The 18,609-nt window shown below is 40.3% G+C and overlaps 1 protein-coding gene across 2 annotated transcripts; it reads left to right on the top strand.

Moving 5' to 3' along the window:
- The first annotated feature begins 3,323 nt into the window (after positions 1–3,323).
- Positions 3,324–18,240, top strand: LOC124143381 (3'-5' exoribonuclease 1-like). 2 transcript variants are annotated; one of them, XM_046512339.2, is made up of 7 exons: positions 3,324–3,459; positions 6,552–6,727; positions 7,828–8,038; positions 10,459–10,542; positions 11,524–11,633; positions 12,390–12,491; positions 13,169–18,240. In XM_046512339.2, the coding sequence occupies exons 1-7, from the start codon at positions 3,340–3,342 to the stop codon at positions 13,596–13,598; spliced, it is 1,233 nt and encodes a 410-aa protein (XP_046368295.2). In that variant the 5' UTR covers positions 3,324–3,339; the 3' UTR covers positions 13,599–18,240. The 2 variants fall into 2 exon arrangements, with proteins under 2 accessions (XP_046368295.2, XP_046368297.2); XM_046512341.2 differs by having other exon boundaries at positions 6,567–6,727.
- Positions 18,241–18,609: the final 369 nt, after the last annotated feature.

Below are 18,609 nucleotides of genomic sequence, written 5' to 3' on the forward strand. Positions count from 1 at the left end.
ACCGCTTACTACATAAATAAAATTGATCGTGGAGTTAACTCCCTTTGAATTGACCCATCCAAGCTCCTTCCCAGCGCGTGACACCTTCGTTACACTCTAGGTAACATATATATAGAGAGAGAGAGAGCTCCGGGAACGTGCTATCGCTGTGAGGAGCTTGTGACCCATCCACAGCTGTATTCAACTCATAAAATGAATCACTGTTCTGAAACCAAATAATTTACAGAAATATCAATGCATACGTTTCCGATTTGACGACTCTCTTATTAAAACACAATTCGCCATAATGTGGTATTTTTTAATATTGTATGTGGCATATTACCCGGATCAATTTAACCGACAACGTCCAAAATACATTTTCACTGTTATTTGTTTTCATCGATGCTTAAGCATCATATCAATCGCTGGATTATCTGGTCCAGACTCGATTATTTACACAAAAAAACACAGTCATATAGCTGGAATATTGCTGAGTGCGGCGTTAAACAAAAACAATTCAGATGACAATTCAGACAACATCTCTATAGGTTTGTCAATATCCACACGCATCTGAACCATTTACATTCTATGTAAGAGTCTTCCAAAAAGATTATCTTAACCTTGGAGATGGTATAACAATACATCACTGACATCACTTGTTTGGGAGGCATTTAGAAGTTTGAATTATAAGTAAGGATAAGACATCTTATTACAATTAGGAGCGACGTTTCGATGTAGGTTCTAGCACCGTTATCAAGCAGAGTATGGTTGAAAAGTGGATCGGGTGGTCAGACTCGCTGACTTGGTAGATGCATGTCAACGTATACTAATTGCGTTGATCGCTAATGATGTCAATCCCTGGATCGTCTGGCCCAGACTCGATTATTTACATGCTGTCGTCATATAACTGGAAAATTGTTGAGTGTGGTGTTAAACAACACACAAGCTATAATTATAGCTATATTATAAAAGTGATTTTCTACCAGAGAGTGGGTGCTTTTACGAGTGCTTCCAACATTGTAGATTTCCAGCTTTCAACAATATTACAACAGTAAACATTTCTGAGCAATGTTCAAAATAAGTCCCTGCCCATAGGCCCGTGGCTGGTAGATCTTGTGTCAGGCCCGTAGTTTGAAATGTGCACGGGTCCTCATGGCCTGCAGTAAATTTACGTGTCGATTTATTTGTCACAGTCAGCTGCAGTTGTTGTTTTTTTCTAATTGAGGGCCTGAAGAGTTTGGTCAGGGCCTGCAGGTTCTAAAGTAAGTTGGTCCTGATGGCAGTCAGACACAAGTGTTGTTGTTTTTTCAAGATAGTTTTTTAGTTGTGGCGATTGTATCTTTGGCTAATACAGTCTTTTTCGTTATTCTTTATCAACATACGCGTTGAAATAGCGGCTCTATTTTGGCAGGAATTGTTTTGGCAGGTTCTTAATACTAGATAAGAAGTTACCCTTTTATCATGCTCCATACTGTTTCGATGTCCCGTAACGAATATCCCGACCTGTCCACTGTGTTGGCATGAACAGAGTAAATGTTGACAGATGGCGGCCTCGAGACCCGTGAAGATCCGGGGTAGAATAGGTCTTCAGCAACCCGTGCTTGCCGTGAAGGGCGACTATGCTTGTCATAAGAAGCGACTAACGGGATCAGGTGGTCAGGCTCGCTGACTTGGTTGATGTATGTCATCGATGCCAATTGCGAGGATCAATGCTCACGATGTCAATTACTAGATTGTCTGGTCCAGACTCGATTATTTACAGACCACCATCATATAGCTGGAATATTGCTGAGTGCGGCGTTAAACAACAAACAAACAAACAAACAATAAAGACCGAGAGAGCTGTTCTGTTTCAATATTGTATGTTTTTTGTTTAAATCTACGCGCCATGTTTACTTATATATATGTTAACTGAAACTAAAAATATTCCTGATACAATCATATTCATTAATTTTTGGTTCGTTTTTATGTTCTAGTTAATAATATGTTTTGTCATGTAAAATATAAGAATCATCAACGGTGGAATCAAACGAGACTATGTGTTATCGTTACATGTTTACACTGGCGGTGGGGTAGCCTAGTGGTTAAAGCGTTCGCTCGGCACGACGAAGACTCGGGTTCGATTCCCCACATGAGTACAATGTGTGACCCCCATTTCTGGTGTCCCGCGCCGTGATATTGCTGGGATATTACTAAAAGCGGCGTAAAACCACATTCACTCACATGCTTACAAAGTACGATCGGAACACCAGAATGTTTGCACGATCCCAGATAACTAGTCCTGTTATCATAAAAGTACACTTATCTAATGATGACTTAACACCAGAATTCCGGACTTTATATGTAGCACTAACGACCAATATAATCTAGTTTAGAGTTTAGGTTCTACACCCATAAACCAAATCCCATGCGCACTACTGCGGGCAGGTTTGAAAAATGAAGCGTTCATACATAGTCCACAAAAAGCAAGAAGCGCTCCTTAACTCTCCAACGTCAGCAGAATATCGCAGTGTCACGGCATAGGAAATGCACACACATCTTATAAGGCACACAGTGTTCATACAAAAATATAATTCTGGCGACATCGCGTGAAGCTAGAATTAGTTGTTTTGACAGCATGAATAGGAGCTTAATTCCAGGGGTTAGGAATCTTTGTGTCTATAATCAGTCAATATGTACACTCAGGAAATGTTCATTCAATATACATATTGCCTGGAAAAGGACATTACGCAGGTTGACTGAAATGAGAAGATTCCTTTAATGTAATCTCCTCATTTTAATTTGGATCTCACTAAGGTCAAAATAACTTCTAATTAAGTAATTAAAACGTTTCCACAATGAATTGATTGGGCAATATGTACATTGTCTGAGTGAATCAGTCAATATACATATTGTATTATATCTTAAAAAATCTAGAAAATTTTTGAAAATCGTATTCAGTTCATAAATGCAAGTAGTGTGTACGTAGCAAGATATCGATATTTTGGTCTTTGTAAGTAACGGAGACCATATATACCAATAAAATGGTATATGTCTCTGAAAGCAATAAAGCCAGTACATTTAATGTTAACCACAATAACCAAGATAGTGAATGGCCTTAGGTGCTGAATACAATCTCATTAAAATCAGATCTTAGTTTTCGCTACCGCTATGTTTAGCGATAGCGAGAACTAAGATCTGATTTTAATGAGATTGGTGCTGTATATAATATAGTGACCAGTATTCTAAATAAACGATAACGTCACCAAGACCATTTTAATGCTATGCTTTTATGTATATAAATTGGAATTCCGTTTATTCGGCGAGTTTACTTTTCAATAATATTTTTTAAATTGTGTCCGTATTTTATCCGTTCAGCCGATGGAAGCTGAAATGGAGAGTAAACTTTCTTCTAAGAGTGATCAGCCGTTAAGAGAGCACAATGAGGGAGAAGAGGCGAAAACAAGTGGTTCTTTAACGATAACCAAGAAGGATATTGATGTAGGTTCATATATTTGCTTTGAAAAGTCTAAACCGTTAATGATCATATGTCGTCCAGATTTCGATCACAACAACTTGAACAATTGCAAACACACATCGGCGCTTTCAGGAACAGGTTGTTTACTGATACGTGCATTCTATTTACAGAATAACGGCACGTTTCTTATTAAAGTACTCTGTTATCACTGGATGTTATGGGTTTAGAACAATTAAATGTTTACTAATGATATATTTTTCTTCCTCATTTGACTTTCGTCAGAAGACACCACTGCTATTAGGACGGTGCGCTATATTATCGCTGTAGTTAATTTATCGTTGAGATGGCATTGCTGATATTTTGACGGATGAGTGAATCAAAACTCGAATTCTGCTTCATACCATTAAGTGATGTCTTCAGTAATAGAATTTAGCTACATTCCGAAAGAAAACAAATCCTTGCTAAAAGGCGTGACCTCCATTACCTCGGCTGTAAACTTCCAATTCACTCGAGTGACATCACCTATTTTCAACACCTGATTGGAAACATACTTTAGCGGCGTTCCCATGAATGAACAGACATGTTTGGGCGCACATTTCTCAATAAGTAATTGAAAGTTTGAAACCTATTCACAAGATATCAATATTTGTGTTGACAGTATTTTACTCTTCCTTTTATCATGACACGGACACCAATATTCTGAATGACGAGGGAATGTTTTGTCAGGTGTACAGTACTTCACATGAACCCAATGTTGACAGGCCAAACTCGTGCACTCTCCAGGCGGCAGTTTTCATGACGTCACACCTCTCGTAGCGACAAATAAATATCAAATATGGCTGTTCGAAAATAGGGTATTTGTCGATATCATGGATGGTAATGGCGCACACTTACTGACCTATTAAATATGTCACCAGCAAAATGTTTCTTGTTCAACTTTTGTGATGCTGATTTTGTGTAACGAATTTGGTAAACAAAGTACCTGTCATTAGTGACTCAAGGGTGGGCAACCCTATATTATTGTGGTATGGCAATATTAGGACTATGGTGTGATTTACGTTTATTATGTGGTTTACATTACTTCCCCTTTTGGATTATGCATACTCAATATGCATACAACCTTGGTGGGGTCAGGGGACTTCGTCTAAGGAAACAGGTTCTTTTCTAACCAATTTCGAATAGAGGAAGGGGTAATTCCACCTGAAAAACTTCTAGACACTATCATAAAAAAGTAAACATGTATACTTACGAGTAGCCGCCGTGACATACTGCAACGAGTCCTGCATTCAATCAAGCGATGAAATATCATGGTTAGATTTTATAAGTAAACAGTCCACAGGGGGTGTGGATTACAAGGTTTACCGATACCGCAATAATATAGAGCCCGCAATAACATTGAGTCATACTATATATATATATAGGAATGTTTCTTAAGTGTCTGAAAACCCATAACACTGGGATATAGGTGTCATCTACTTACCATGCAGTATGTAGCATCATTTCCTCTGTAGATTCAAATCACAAACTCACGTAATCATGTCATTCTACTTCATACATTTATCAGTCTCTATTAGTAAGTTCACGTAATACCGACAGCTCAATTACCGCGCTATACCGTTACCGTGGCTCATGCTAAAATGCACTCACACTCGTCTCAGGGAGCTGATACGCCTTTGCGATCCAACACCCCATTTCAATCTTTGGGTGCTGACATGCCTTTACGATCCAACACCCCTTTTTGATGCTAAGGGTTAGCCTGGTGAGGGCTAAAGTTAGCCATAAATTCTTACCTTTTTGCGGTGTTTCCCCAAATTCAGTGAGGGTAATTCTATTACAGTAGCCCTTTTTAATATGTTTTGATGGGCAATGCCAGGCATGGCTTCCTCAAAAAGATGAATCGAGAGGGTGTGACATCAGTAACACGCATGTGCAATTCATTGTTGACTTAACTGCGTATGCGTGTTAATGAGGTGCTAATTATTCGTTAAACAAGCACTAATTACATGTGATGGCACTCTTGGTCCAGTGGTAGAGCGTCAGTTAGTTAATTGCCAATAAGCCAAGTCAGTATGCCGACGAAGTGAGCCCTAGCCCCCACGGTGCCAATTGGATCTGAAAAAGTGCACGGTAAAGTGCACTACTCCTAAACACTAAATATTATCATTCAACTAACAAGGGAACAACTCAATATTGATACCGTTTTCGAAATGTTCATGAATTCTACCAATATTATGAGTTTCCTTTGCATTGGTCACTCAAACCAAAGTTTGAGAATACTTGAATGTGATTGGTTGGTGAACATAAACAGATTCTATTTGCCACTTGCTATTTAAAAAAAATGTCTCTTTTCAATATAAGAGGTAAACATATATTTCATCATAAGTAAAATGTGCACTATTCTGATCATGCTGATAGTGACGTAAACATGGTAAAATGTCATAAAATGTGAGACAGTAGAATTATCATGAGGCTCTGACACTACTTTGTATGATAGTTTTCATGGGGAAAATATAAACAATTCAGCCTCATTGACGGCTTCTGGAAATATGAATTGCTGCAGAGATATAGAGCGAAAGGAAACAGAGAATACCAAGCCAGTGTTTGAAATAATTTGAAAACCCAACAAGACGGTCAGGCAGGTGACCCATAAGTGTTTTCAAAGTTGCCTGCCCGCTTTCAGAAGTTATTAATGTTGAAAAATCTAAAAAAGTAAGAGAAAATCGCATCTTGATTCATTTCTGTTGGAGTAATGCAAACAGTTACTTGAGAATCTACAAGGAGTTAAAACTCAATACGTAAGCAGTCCTAAAAATATCTGCCGGACAGTCAGGCAGGTGGAGGAAAATTTCATGAAGCCTTCACCTCTGTCCAGGGGCAGATAATCCCAAACATCTTTTCAATGCAAAACTACCAGAAATTAAATATTACCCCTTTTTTCCCAATGTAAAATTTACATTGAAATTTGCTACAAAATGTATTCCGTTTTGCTACGCTACAATTAAAGACTGGTAATTGGCAAATTGCCTATGGCTGATGACATCTTCTAGTAGTTATAACATATAGATTTCTTATGGAATTCCCTCTTGACACATGTGTGATAACCATGATACTTTAGTATCCAGTATTACAGAGGGCAACAACTGACCATTCCAAGTCCAAGAAGGATGTCGCAAGTGTGGGAGAGTTTTCAGATCCAGTGTACAAGAAGCTGGCTCGGCTGAATGGAGAGATTAACAAGATGACGAAAGACCAACTGAAAGCAAAACTGACAGCACTCAAACTAGACACCAAGTAAGTCGTGATAAGTTGCCTTTTCTTTGATACTAAGTAGGGGCGGTCGGGTAGCCTAGTGTAACGCTGAAGACCCGGGTTCGATTCCCGACATGGGTACAATGTGTGAAGCCCATTTCTAGTGTCCCCCCGCTGTGATATTGCTGGAATATTGCCAAAAGCAGCATAAAACCATACCCACTCACTCACCCCCACTGATACTAAGTATGTCAGTATTGAGGAGGACAACTGGCATGGTAGGGTAGTCTTGTGGTTAAAGTTTTCACTCATCACACTGATGGCTCTGGTTCTGTTGAGTGAGAGACAACAGTATTTCAATTATATCTCTGTGCATCAGCATAATGTGGATGGAAAGCCCAACACTCTCCAGAAGATGACTTTCTTCAAAAACAACTTGAGGCTGGAACTAGGCTGGAGTTATATTGGCTGGACTAACAAGCCTATGCATTGTCCAATCAAAATTGCGTAGCAAAATTGACATTAGATTCATAACCATGATAACTGCCGTGTAGATTTCAGTTGATTGCAGGATTTGCAAAGTCGGCATTTCCCAAATCTTTTCATGTTTTTAATTAGGTGCTCACCTTATTTAATGGACTTCGCAAAGTAAGACCCATTTTATCACGATATAGATTTTGATTATCAATCAGATCGTCTTGACTGGGTGCCGCCATTTTGTTTGAAGCAAATGCAAGTGAGATTAGAGGTGGAATCTGAATGATCAATAGGAGGGACATAAAAGGGACATAACTCATAATAGCCACTGGTGGGGCTACGATCAAGTCCAGAAATTCCAGCCTAGTTTGGCAAGGACGGAAACTGGACTTTTATAGTCAGTTAACTCCCTTGCCTCAGGAAGATGGTCCTGAGGCAACTGGGTGATGGCTGAGGTAGGCAATCTCCTTTATTTTAGGAAGGAAATATGTGCGAAAACTTATTTTTTCTCAAAGAAGAAAGTACATTTGATTTGAACATGTTGAAATAGGATTTATTTTCCTGTTTGCCTTCCCATGTATTATTTCCTGCGTACGATCATATAGCTGGAATATTGCGGAGTTAAACTTCAAACAATCAAAACTTATATGTTTGCTGTGTTGCAGTGGGGTGAAAGAAGTTCTGAAACGCCGATTAAAGAATTTCTACAAGAAGCAAAAGTTGATGAAGGCGCGCATCAAGACCCCAGGCAGCACTAAGTACGACTACCTTGTTGTCATTGACTTCGAGGCCACGTGTGAGAGGGAGGTGGACGACTACCAGCATGAGATCATCGAGTTCCCAGCAATACTGGTCGATGTAGCCGAGATGACCATTGTGAGTTGGGATAACCGATTACCGTATTCGACGTAATAAGCGCCCCGCTCTAATAAGCGCCCACGGCGATATTTGCTAATATATTGGCAAGTGAACAATCCCAATTAGCATCCCTTCCGATTGGTCAATGTACACAAGACTTATTTATTCGTGTATAATACGCACTCGTGTGTTATATGCACCCTTAATTTTGGGCAAGTCAATTCTCGAAAAATATATCTGTTGTATATAAACAGTTCAGACCGTCAGCATAAACCACGAAATTTATCTTTCAACTCTGTTTTTTTCCATCAAAATAATATTCTAATAAGAGCCCCCTATTTCTAATTTTGAGAGCGCCCTGGGCGCTTATTACGTCGAATACGGTAATTGTTTGATAGGCATTACTCAGATGTTGACAGATGACATAGTAGAGGCAATTTATGAATAACAACTTCTTTATTTACTGTCAAGGCGACATTTCTGAATAGATCCTTATACCGTTGTCAAGCAAGCTGAATAAAGAACATGGTACAGAATACATACAGTAGGTGGAAGATTAACAATAACAACAATTGCATACATCAGAGAGATTGATGTGAGTAGATTAAACAATGATAACGGAAGGCGTTGTTCAAGGAGGCTGCTTTCTCTGTGGTCTACACTACGACGACCTTCTAACACACGCCCTGTGTCATTGTGAGGCTTTAAGCATGTATCGAGACATGCTGTGGTGTGACATCATCAACATTGGTCCTGTGGAACTCAGTGTCCATCTCCAAGATAGATCCGACACTGATCTTGTCTGCAGTCTCCTGTCCTGTCAGCCTCCTGTTTCCCTGTCCGATGAGGATCAAGAACTGTTCCAAATATCTGTGATGACCAGACTATATGATATGTGCAACTTCTAAAGTGACTATGGAGGAATAAAAGCATATAGTACTGTAACCATGGTTACAGCATGATGGACCGATGATGAGGAAGCCAATTAGACAGGAAGCCATGTTCATTATTCAGCCTTGCTTGACAACGGTATAAGGATCTATACCGAAATGTCGCCTGTGATCATTATTCAGCCTTGCTTGACAACGGTATAATGATCTTAACCGAAACGTCGTCTATGTTCATTATTCAGCCTTGCTTGACAACGGTATAAGGATCTTAACCGAAACGTTGCCTATGATCATTATTCAGCCTTGCTTGACAACGGTATAAGGATCTTAACCGAAACGTTGCCTATGATCATTATTCAGCCTTGTTTGACAACGGTATAAGGATCTATACCGAAATGTCGCCTGTGATCATTATTCAGCCTTGCTTGACAACGGTATAATGATCTTAACCGAAACGTCGTCTATGTTCATTATTCAGCCTTGCTTGACAACGGTATAAGGATCTATACCGAAACGTTGCCTATGATCATTATTCAGCCTTGCTTGACAACGGTATAATGATCTTAACCGAAACGTCGTCTATGTTCATTATTCAGCCTTGCTTGACAACGGTATAAGGATCTATACCGAAACGTTGCCTATGATCATTATTCAGCCTTGCTTGACAACGGTATAATGATCTTAACCGAAACGTCGTCTATGTTCATTATTCAGCCTTGCTTGACAACGGTATAAGGATCTATACCGAAACATTGCCTATGATCATTATTCAGCCTTGCTTGACAACGGTATAAGGATCTATACCGAAACGTTGCCTATGATCATTATTCAGCCTTGCTTGACAACGGTATAAGGATCTATACCAAAACGTCGCCTTCACAGTAAATAAAGAAGTTGTTATCCATAAATTGCCTCTACTTAGACAACCGATGGCTACCTATTATAGAACAGGGTTACGTGGCCTTTTATGAGTGGATGAATGTCTGGTTTAGATTTTAGGAATGAATAGGTTTCTTGTTAAACTTGTTAAGATGTGAAAATGTTCTATTCAGATTTAGATATTGCATTATTAGGATATATAATGCGATTCACATTTTACATAAAACCATCATTTTAGTTGACTGCATAGGCTGCTTTCTGAAAGAAATGGTGGTCTTGCATTGATTAGATTTGATCCTTATAATTTGAAAGTTTAAGAAAGACATTTCAACCCTGAACATGCTTCTGTTGTGGACTGTGAGACACTTATTTTGATAGATAATATTTGATATATGGTGAGCCGATCTTGTATCCGGGTTAGAATTGGTCTTCAGCAACCTATGCTTGTCGTAAGAGGTGACTAACGGGATCGGGTAGTCAGGCTCGCTGACTTGGTTGGTGCATGTCATCATGTCCCACTTGTGTAGATCGATGCTCATGAGGTCAATCACTGGATTGTCTGGTCAAGATATGATTATTTACAGACCACTGCTATGCAGCTGGAATACTGCTGAGAGCGGCGTTAAACAACAAACAAACAAACTTTATATGGACGAAATTTGTTGTCAGGCAGATGAGTTTCACTCCTACTGCAGGCCTGTGTTGAATCCCCGGCTGACGGACTTCTGTGTCCAGCTGACAGGCATCACACAGGTAACTTGTCCTACTTCCTACATTCACACAGGTAACTTGTTCTACTTCCTACATTCACACAGGTAACTTGTTCTACTTCCTACATTCACACAGGTAACTTGTCCTACTTCCTACATTCACAAAGGTAACTTGTCCAACTTCCTACATTCACACAGGTAACTTGTCCTACTTCCTACATCCACACAGGTAACTTGTCCTACTTACTATATTCACACAGGTAACTTGTCCTACTTCCTACATTCACACAGGTAACTTGTCCTACTTCCTACATTCACACAGGTAACTTGTCCTACTTCCAACATTCACACAGGTAACTTGTTCTACATCCTACATTCACACAGGTAACTTGTCCTACTTCCTACAATCACACAGGTAACTTGTCCTACTTCCTACATTCACACAGGTAACTTGTCCTACTTCCTACATTCACACAGGTAACTTGTTCTACTTCCTACATTCACACAGGTAACTTGTCCTACTTCCTACATTCACACAGGTAACTTGTCCTACTTCCTTCATTCACACAGGTAACTTGTCCTACTTCCTACATTCACACAGGTAACTGGTCCTACTTCCTACATTCACACAGGTAACTTGTCCTACTTCCTACATTCACACAGGTAACTTGTCCTACTTCCTACATTCACACAGGTAACTTGTTCTACTTCCTACATTCACACAGGTAACTTGTCCTACTTCCTACATTCACACAGGTAACTTGTCCTACGTCCTACATTCACACAGGTAACTTGTCCTACTTCCTATATTCACACAGGTATCTTGTCCTACTTCCTACATTCACACAGGTAACTTGTCCTACGTCCTACATTCACACAGGTAACTTGTCCTACGTCCTACATTCACACAGGTAACTTTTCCTACTTCCTACATTCACACAGGTAACTTGTCCTACTTCCTACATTCACACAGGTAACTTGTCCTACTTCACAGGTAACTATGAACAGTTGTGTTGTAATTCAGACTAAAGTGGCTGCTGCACCAGAATTCCCACAGGTTCTGACATCTTTCTCAGAATGGATGCAGGCTCACCATCTAGGAGACGGACACTCATTCGCCATCGTCACAGACGGGTGGGTGTGATATCTTCCTCTTCCAGTAACTTATTCTTGTCAATAGAGTCAGGATACATATTATTTTATCAAATATCACGTGAAACAATCAGATCTCATCATTCGGACATGGAGATATGGTAATGATTTTTCTTGCTAATAATGAGTATTAGTCTCTAGATTAATGATTAAATAATTTTGAAACCCTGGTGTGTGGACTTGGATGATTTATTTGTTTATTGGGTCTTTAAATGGAGGCATTCAGTAAGTGAAATTTGGTGTCAACCTTGCTGGTGGTTAAAGCATTAGGGCCCATTTCACCATGCATTCACAGTGCTATGATGATTGTACGTTTTGGTAACTGTAACATAGGCTTACAATCATTGTAGTCCTAACTGCAGTCTGTGGAGTGGGGCCCTGTTTGGCTTGCATAAGACCAGGTCTTCATTGCCCCAGTTATTGCAGTGATATGGCTGATGTCATGTGTATGTCCCCGACTTTAAATCCATGCTTGCCATAAAAAGCGACTATGCTTGTCGTAAAAGGTGACTAACAGGATCGGGTGGTCAGGCTCACTGACTTGGTTGATGCATGTCATCGATCCCAATTACGTGGATCGATGCTCATGATGTCAATCACTGGATTGTCTGGTCCAGACTCGATTATTTACAGACTGCCGTCATATAGCTGTAATATTGCTGAGTGCGGCGTTAAACAACAAACCAACCAACCAACCAACCAACCGACTTTAAATCATGACGGTGACATTGATTGCAGTCCCTGGGACATGAGCCGGTTCCTCCACATGCAGTGTCAATTCAGTGGCCTGGACTTCCCACGCTGGGCCCGCAAGTGGGTGAACATCAGGAAAGTCTACAGGTAACATAGATGGTCATGTGACATAGTCACCCATGAAGATCCGGGGTAGAATAGGTCTTCAGCAACCCATGCTTGCCGTAAAAGGCAACTATGCATGTCGTAAGAGGCGACTAACGAGGTCGGGTGGTCAAGCTTGATGACTTGGTTGATGCATGTCATCGTATCCCAATTGCCTGGGTCGATGCTCATAATATCAATCACTGGATTGTCTGGTCCACTATTGTCTACTATTGCTGAGTATGGTGTTAAAAAACAAACATCATATCAGTGGTCAGTGTATTTGTGTGATATGACTCATATGCTATTCAAAACAGATTTAGACTCAGAGACTATTCTTATGTACATTTTTTGTGATCCCATAGGAAAATTAAAATGAATATACATAACTTCATCAAATACAGAAATTGTTGAACAAGTCATCTCCTGTAATTTAGTACTAAACCAAAAGATTATGTCTGATGAAGGCCTGGGCCCTGCTCAACATAGCGATCTTAACGCTACGACAGTCGTAAGTCTATGTTAAAGTATGGGAGTTACGATCGTGTTTGTGCTACATTTGCTTTGTGGAACGGGGCCCAGGAGGCTGGAAGATTGTCAATTTGAGATTATGTATATTTATGTATTGTGTAGTTATGTGAAAATAATGAAATATGTGAGCAAGTGTTTCCTTTTTCCAGCAACTTCTACCAGTGTCGTCGATGTGGTATCGAGGCCATGCTCATCAGCCTTGGTATGTCCTTCGAAGGTCAGCTTCATTGTGGGCGGGATGATGCCAGGAACATCGCACGCATCGCCATGCGACTGCTCAGTGATGGTGTCACTTTCAAAATTAATGAGTATCTAACACAGAGCACTAACCGTCGAAAAGACAGAACAGCCGAAGTGGAAAATGTGTCCTCATCAAACCCAATACCGTCAGATATCTGCTCAGAGGACGAGTTGGAAACAGGAGATGGTGCAAAGGTCACTGATGAGGTCAAGACAAAGGTCAAGGCTAGTAAGGTTGATTCAGAATTATCAAGTGGTGTTAAGAAGCTGTCTCTGTGTGACGAACAAGATGAAGGTATTGAAGATTTGCTGGCTTACTACAAACTGCAGTCTTCGTAACGGGCACCAGCTTATGGCCATACAGTCCATCACGACCTTTGTAAGTGCATTATGGTACACACTTTCCACTGATTGGATGATCTCCATATTGCTTCTACTGAGCTGATTGGATGACGTCGTCATTGCTTCTACTGAGCTGATTGGACGATGTCATCATTGCTTCTACTGAGCTGATTGGATGATGTCCTTATTGCTTCTACTGAGCTGATTGGATAATGTCCTTATTGCTTCTACTGAGCTGATTGGATGAAGTCCTCATTGCTTCTACTGAGCTGATTGGATGATGTCGTCATTGCTTCTACTGAGCTGATTGGATGACGTCCTTATTGCTTCTACTGAGCTGATTGGATGATGTCCTTATTGCTTCTACTAAGCTGATTGGACGATGTCGTCATTGCTTCTACTCAGCTGATTGGATGATGTCCTCACTACTTCTACTAAGCTGATTGGATGACGTCCTCACTACTTCTACTGAGCTGATTGGATGATGTCGTCATTGCTTCTACTGAGCTGATTGGAGGATGTCGTCATTGCTTCTACTAAGCTGATTGAATGATGTAGTCATTGCTTCTACTAAGCTGATTGGCTGATGTCCTGATTAGAAGACGTCCTCATTGCTTCTACTGAGCTGATTGGACGATGTCATCATTGCTTCTACTGAGCTGATTGGACGATGTCATCATTGCTTCTACTAAGCTGATTGGATGATGTCGTCATTGCTTCTACTCAGCTGATTGGATGATGTCATCATTGCTTCTACTGAGCTGATTGGATGACGTCGTCATTGCTTCTACTGAGCTGATTCGATGACGTCCTCCCTTCTTCTACTGAGCTGATTGGATGATGTCCTCATTGGTTCTACTGAGCTGATTGGATAATGTCCTCATTGCTTCTACTGAGCTGATTGGATGACGTTCTCATTGCTTCTACTGAGCTGATTGGATGACGTCCTCATTGCTTCTACTAAGCTGATTGGATGACGTTCTCATTGCTTCTACTAAGCTGATTGGATAACTTCCTCATTGCTTCTACTAAGCTGATTGGATGACGTCCTCATTGCTTCTACTGAGCTGATTGGATGATGTCCTCATTGCTTCTACTGAGCTGATTGGATAATGTCCACATTGCTTCTACTGAGCTGATTGGATGACGTTCTCATTGCTTCTACTGAGCTGATTGGATGACGTTCTCATTGCTTCTACTGAGCTGATTGGATGATGTCATTGCTTCTACTGAGCTGATTGGATGTCGTCATTGCTTCTACTAAACCGATTGGCTGACGTCCTCATTGCTTCTACTAAGCTGATTGGATGACGTTCTCATTGCTTCTACTAAGCTGATTGGATGACGTTCTCATTGCTTCTACTAAGCTGATTGGATAACTTCCTCATTGCTTCTACTAAGCTGATTGGATGACGTCCTCATTGCTTCTACTGAGCTGATTGGATGATGTCCCCATTGCTTCTACTAAGCTGATTGGCTGATGTCGTCATTGCTTCTACTAAGCTGATTGGATGACGTCCTCATTGCTTCTACTAAGCTTATTGGATGACCTTTATCATTGCTTCAACTGAGCTGATTGGATGATGTCCTCATTGCTTCTACTAAGCTGATTGGATGATGTCGTCATTGCTTCTACTGAGCTGATTGGATGATTTCCTCATTGCTTCTACTGAACTGATTGGCTGACGTCCTTATTGCTTCTACTGAGCTGATTGGACAATGTCGTCATTGCTTCCACTGAGCTGATTGGATGACGTCCTCACTACTTCTACTAAGCTGATTGGATGACGTCCTCATTGCTTCTACTGAGCTGATTGGATGACGTTCTCATTGCTTCTACTAAGCTGATTGGATGATGTCGTCATTGCTTCTACTAAGCTGATTTGATAACGTCCTCATTGCTTCTACTAAGCTGATTGGATGACCTTATCATTGCTTCTACTGAGCTGATTGGATGACGTTCTCATTGCTCCTACTAAGCTGATTGGATGATGTCGTCATTGCTTCTACTAAGCTGATTTGATAACGTCCTCATTGCTTCTACTAAGCTGATTGGATGACCTTATCATTGCTTCTACTGAGCTGATTGGATGACGTCCTCATTGCTTCTACTGAGCTGATTTGATGATGTCATTGCTGCTTCTACTGAGCTGATTGGCTGACATCCTCATTGCTTCTACTAAGCTGATTGGATGATGTTGTCATTGCTTCTACTGAACTGATTGGCTGACGTCCTCATTGCTTCTACTGAGCTGATTGGATGATGTCCTCATTGCTTCTACTAAGCTGATTGGATGATGTCCTCATTGCTTCTACTGAGCTGATTGGACGACGTCCTAACTACTTCTACTAAGCTGATTGGATGACGACCTCACTACTCCTACTAAGCTGATTGGACGACGACCTCACTACTCCTACTAAGCTGATTGGACGACGTCCTAACTACTTCTACTAAGCTGATTGGATGACGTCCTAACTACTTCTACTAAGCTGATTGGACGACGTCCTAACTACTTCTACTCAGCTGATTGGATGACTTCCTCACTACTCCTACTAAGCCTATTGGATGATGTCCTTATTGCTTCTTCTGAGCTGATTGGATGACGTCCTCACAACTGCTACTAAGCTGATTGGATGACGTCCTTATTGCTTCTACTAAGCTGATTGGATGACTTCCTCACTACTCCTACTAAGCTGATTGGATGACATCCTTATTGCTTCTTCTAAGCTGACTGGATGACGTCCTTATTGCTTCTACTAAGCTGATTTGATGACATCCTTATTGCTTCTTCTGAGCTGACTGGATGACATCCTCACTACTGCTACCAAGCTGATTGGATGATGTCCTTATTGCTTCTACTTAGCTGATTGGATGATGTCCTTATTGCTTCTACTTAGCTGATTGGATGATGTCCTCATTGCTTCTACTTAGCTGATTGGATGAAGTCCTCATTGATGCTGTTGAGCTGACTGGATGATTTTGTTTTGAAGATAATAAATAAGTGTGATTGTGCAGGTGGCCACATGTCTATTTGGATCATCAGTGTATGTAAGGTTTGTGTTCACTGGGAACATGCAGCTTGTTTCTACCAAAGCGCAGTTGTCGGGTTATTATTAGATTAAGAGATTAAATGCTTACCAGTTGGCAAGTATTATTCAGACTTAACAATTTACAGAGTTTTAGTGTAAATATATCAAGCACAGCACTCATATTAACGAATCAGCATTTCGCAGCCAGTTGTTTTGGTTGATCATTAGCATGATTAGAGCAGGATATGCATTTGTTTCCACTTCACAAAGGGATCATTTGATTTCCATGAATCAACATGCCTCATTTCACTGGATGATTAAAAGTAGATATACGTCAAGCTTCCACCACAATGTAGATGTATGTATTTACTGGTCATGAAGAAACCTAGTGTGGCCAAGTGGCTGGAGACAATTCCCTTTATAAGTCCTTATAAAGGATGTTCTTGAGAAGTTACACTGAAGGGGTCGTTGTCGACAGGAGTAATACGGATATGTACCCCAGGTACGTTTCTGTATACAGAAATGTACCCAAGCCAAAATCAGAATACAGAAAGGTACTTGGTACCCTAAACAGCGGATGAGTCCGTATTTCTCAACCCGAAACCGAAACCGGTTCATGTTATGGTCCTGGTTCGCCTGATGACGAGTGCATGCTGGATAATGGTGTGCATCATGGAATATTAGAGTAGTACGTAGATGTCACTGTGTTTGTTTGATTTTAACATAGTACACTGGATGTGTCGTATATATAAGCGTTCAAGGAATCGGTTAAGTGCATTGCACAATACAACCTGCAGCTGAATGGACTCATCCTGGGGTACCTTTCTGTGGCAAGAGTACATTTCTCTGTCCCCGGGGTACATATCTGTAGTACCTGTGCCGACAACGGCCCCTTCAGCAGAAGTTACCTGTTATGTTTCCCTTTACCATGTTGGCTTAATAACGCTCACCTGAATGAAAAAAATGAATGAATACAGCTACTACAACAACAGTGTTCCCGCTGGCTTTTGAAACTGCCAGTCCCCCCCTAATTTTTGCCAGTCCAACCTTTCAACAGATATAAAAATGTATGAAAATTATTTGTTTTTAATTCTTTCAACATCATGTTCAGTGCAAAGATGTCATCTCTGAAGTAACTTTGATCTATACGTCATTCAGTCACAATTTTCTCTTTTTTTTGGTTAATATTTCAAGACGAAGTCGCTACAAATGGATATTTAACCTAGAAATAGACAAGGGGAAACCCTATTGGTAACAGACAAGCTGAAAAATGTACTTATATGAATATCACCGATGTTTTATTCACCAACAAAGATTTACTAGGTACTTTATTTGCCGATCCACAGGGACTGGCAGTCACATAAATTACCGGCCCAAGCCTAATTTTACCGGTAAAAAACTGGTTATTACTGGTAAATGGGAACTCAGGAACAAGGAAATCACCTAATACACGTAGAATAATATGGAAGATTTATGTTGAGTGTGTTCATTTTCATCATCACATATATGTAAATGAGCTAGATATTAAGATTGATAACTGTAATTTATTGTTGATAAGTTTTTTAATTCACTTTGTTGAAAAGCACAAATAAATATCTCAAAATTAAAATAGTTGTGTTGTTTTGTGGATACCATCATGTTAAGGAAAGGATATCTGATGGTTAACCCCAGTGGGGATTTCGGGTTAGAGTAAGCCCCCAGCAATGTATACTTATACAGATTCCACACAAACATCGTCAAAATAAACCCTTCACATTTCAAACACAGCCAGGGTTACAAGTGGCCAAGTTGTCTAGGTGCTGTATTTTGCTGTGCAGAGTTGCATCCCTTATGTATGCCAGAATCCTATGATCATTGGTTTGAATCACAGAATTACCCTGATTTATGTCTGTAGGCTTGTTAGCACCCAATCTCATTAAAATCAGATCTTAGTTTTCGCTACCGCTAAACAAAGATCTGAGGGTATTACGGGTCACGT

Source organism: Haliotis rufescens, unplaced genomic scaffold (assembly GCF_023055435.1).
Source record: "Haliotis rufescens isolate VD_foot unplaced genomic scaffold, xgHalRufe1.0.p SCAF_108, whole genome shotgun sequence".
NCBI lineage: Eukaryota > Metazoa > Mollusca > Gastropoda > Lepetellida > Haliotidae > Haliotis > Haliotis rufescens.

Bases quoted from the DNA above. Each gene is read 5' to 3' on its own strand.
- LOC124143381 (XM_046512339.2), top strand. From the start codon at position 3,340: ATGGAAGCTGAAATGGAGAGTAAACTTTCTTCTAAGAGTGATCAGCCG. The intron at 3,460-6,551 runs GTAGGTTCATAT...ATGATACTTTAG, and splicing joins TAACCAAGAAGGATATTGAT to TATCCAGTATTACAGAGGGC. The intron at 10,543-11,523 runs GTAACTTGTCCT...GTTGTAATTCAG, and splicing joins AGCTGACAGGCATCACACAG to ACTAAAGTGGCTGCTGCACC.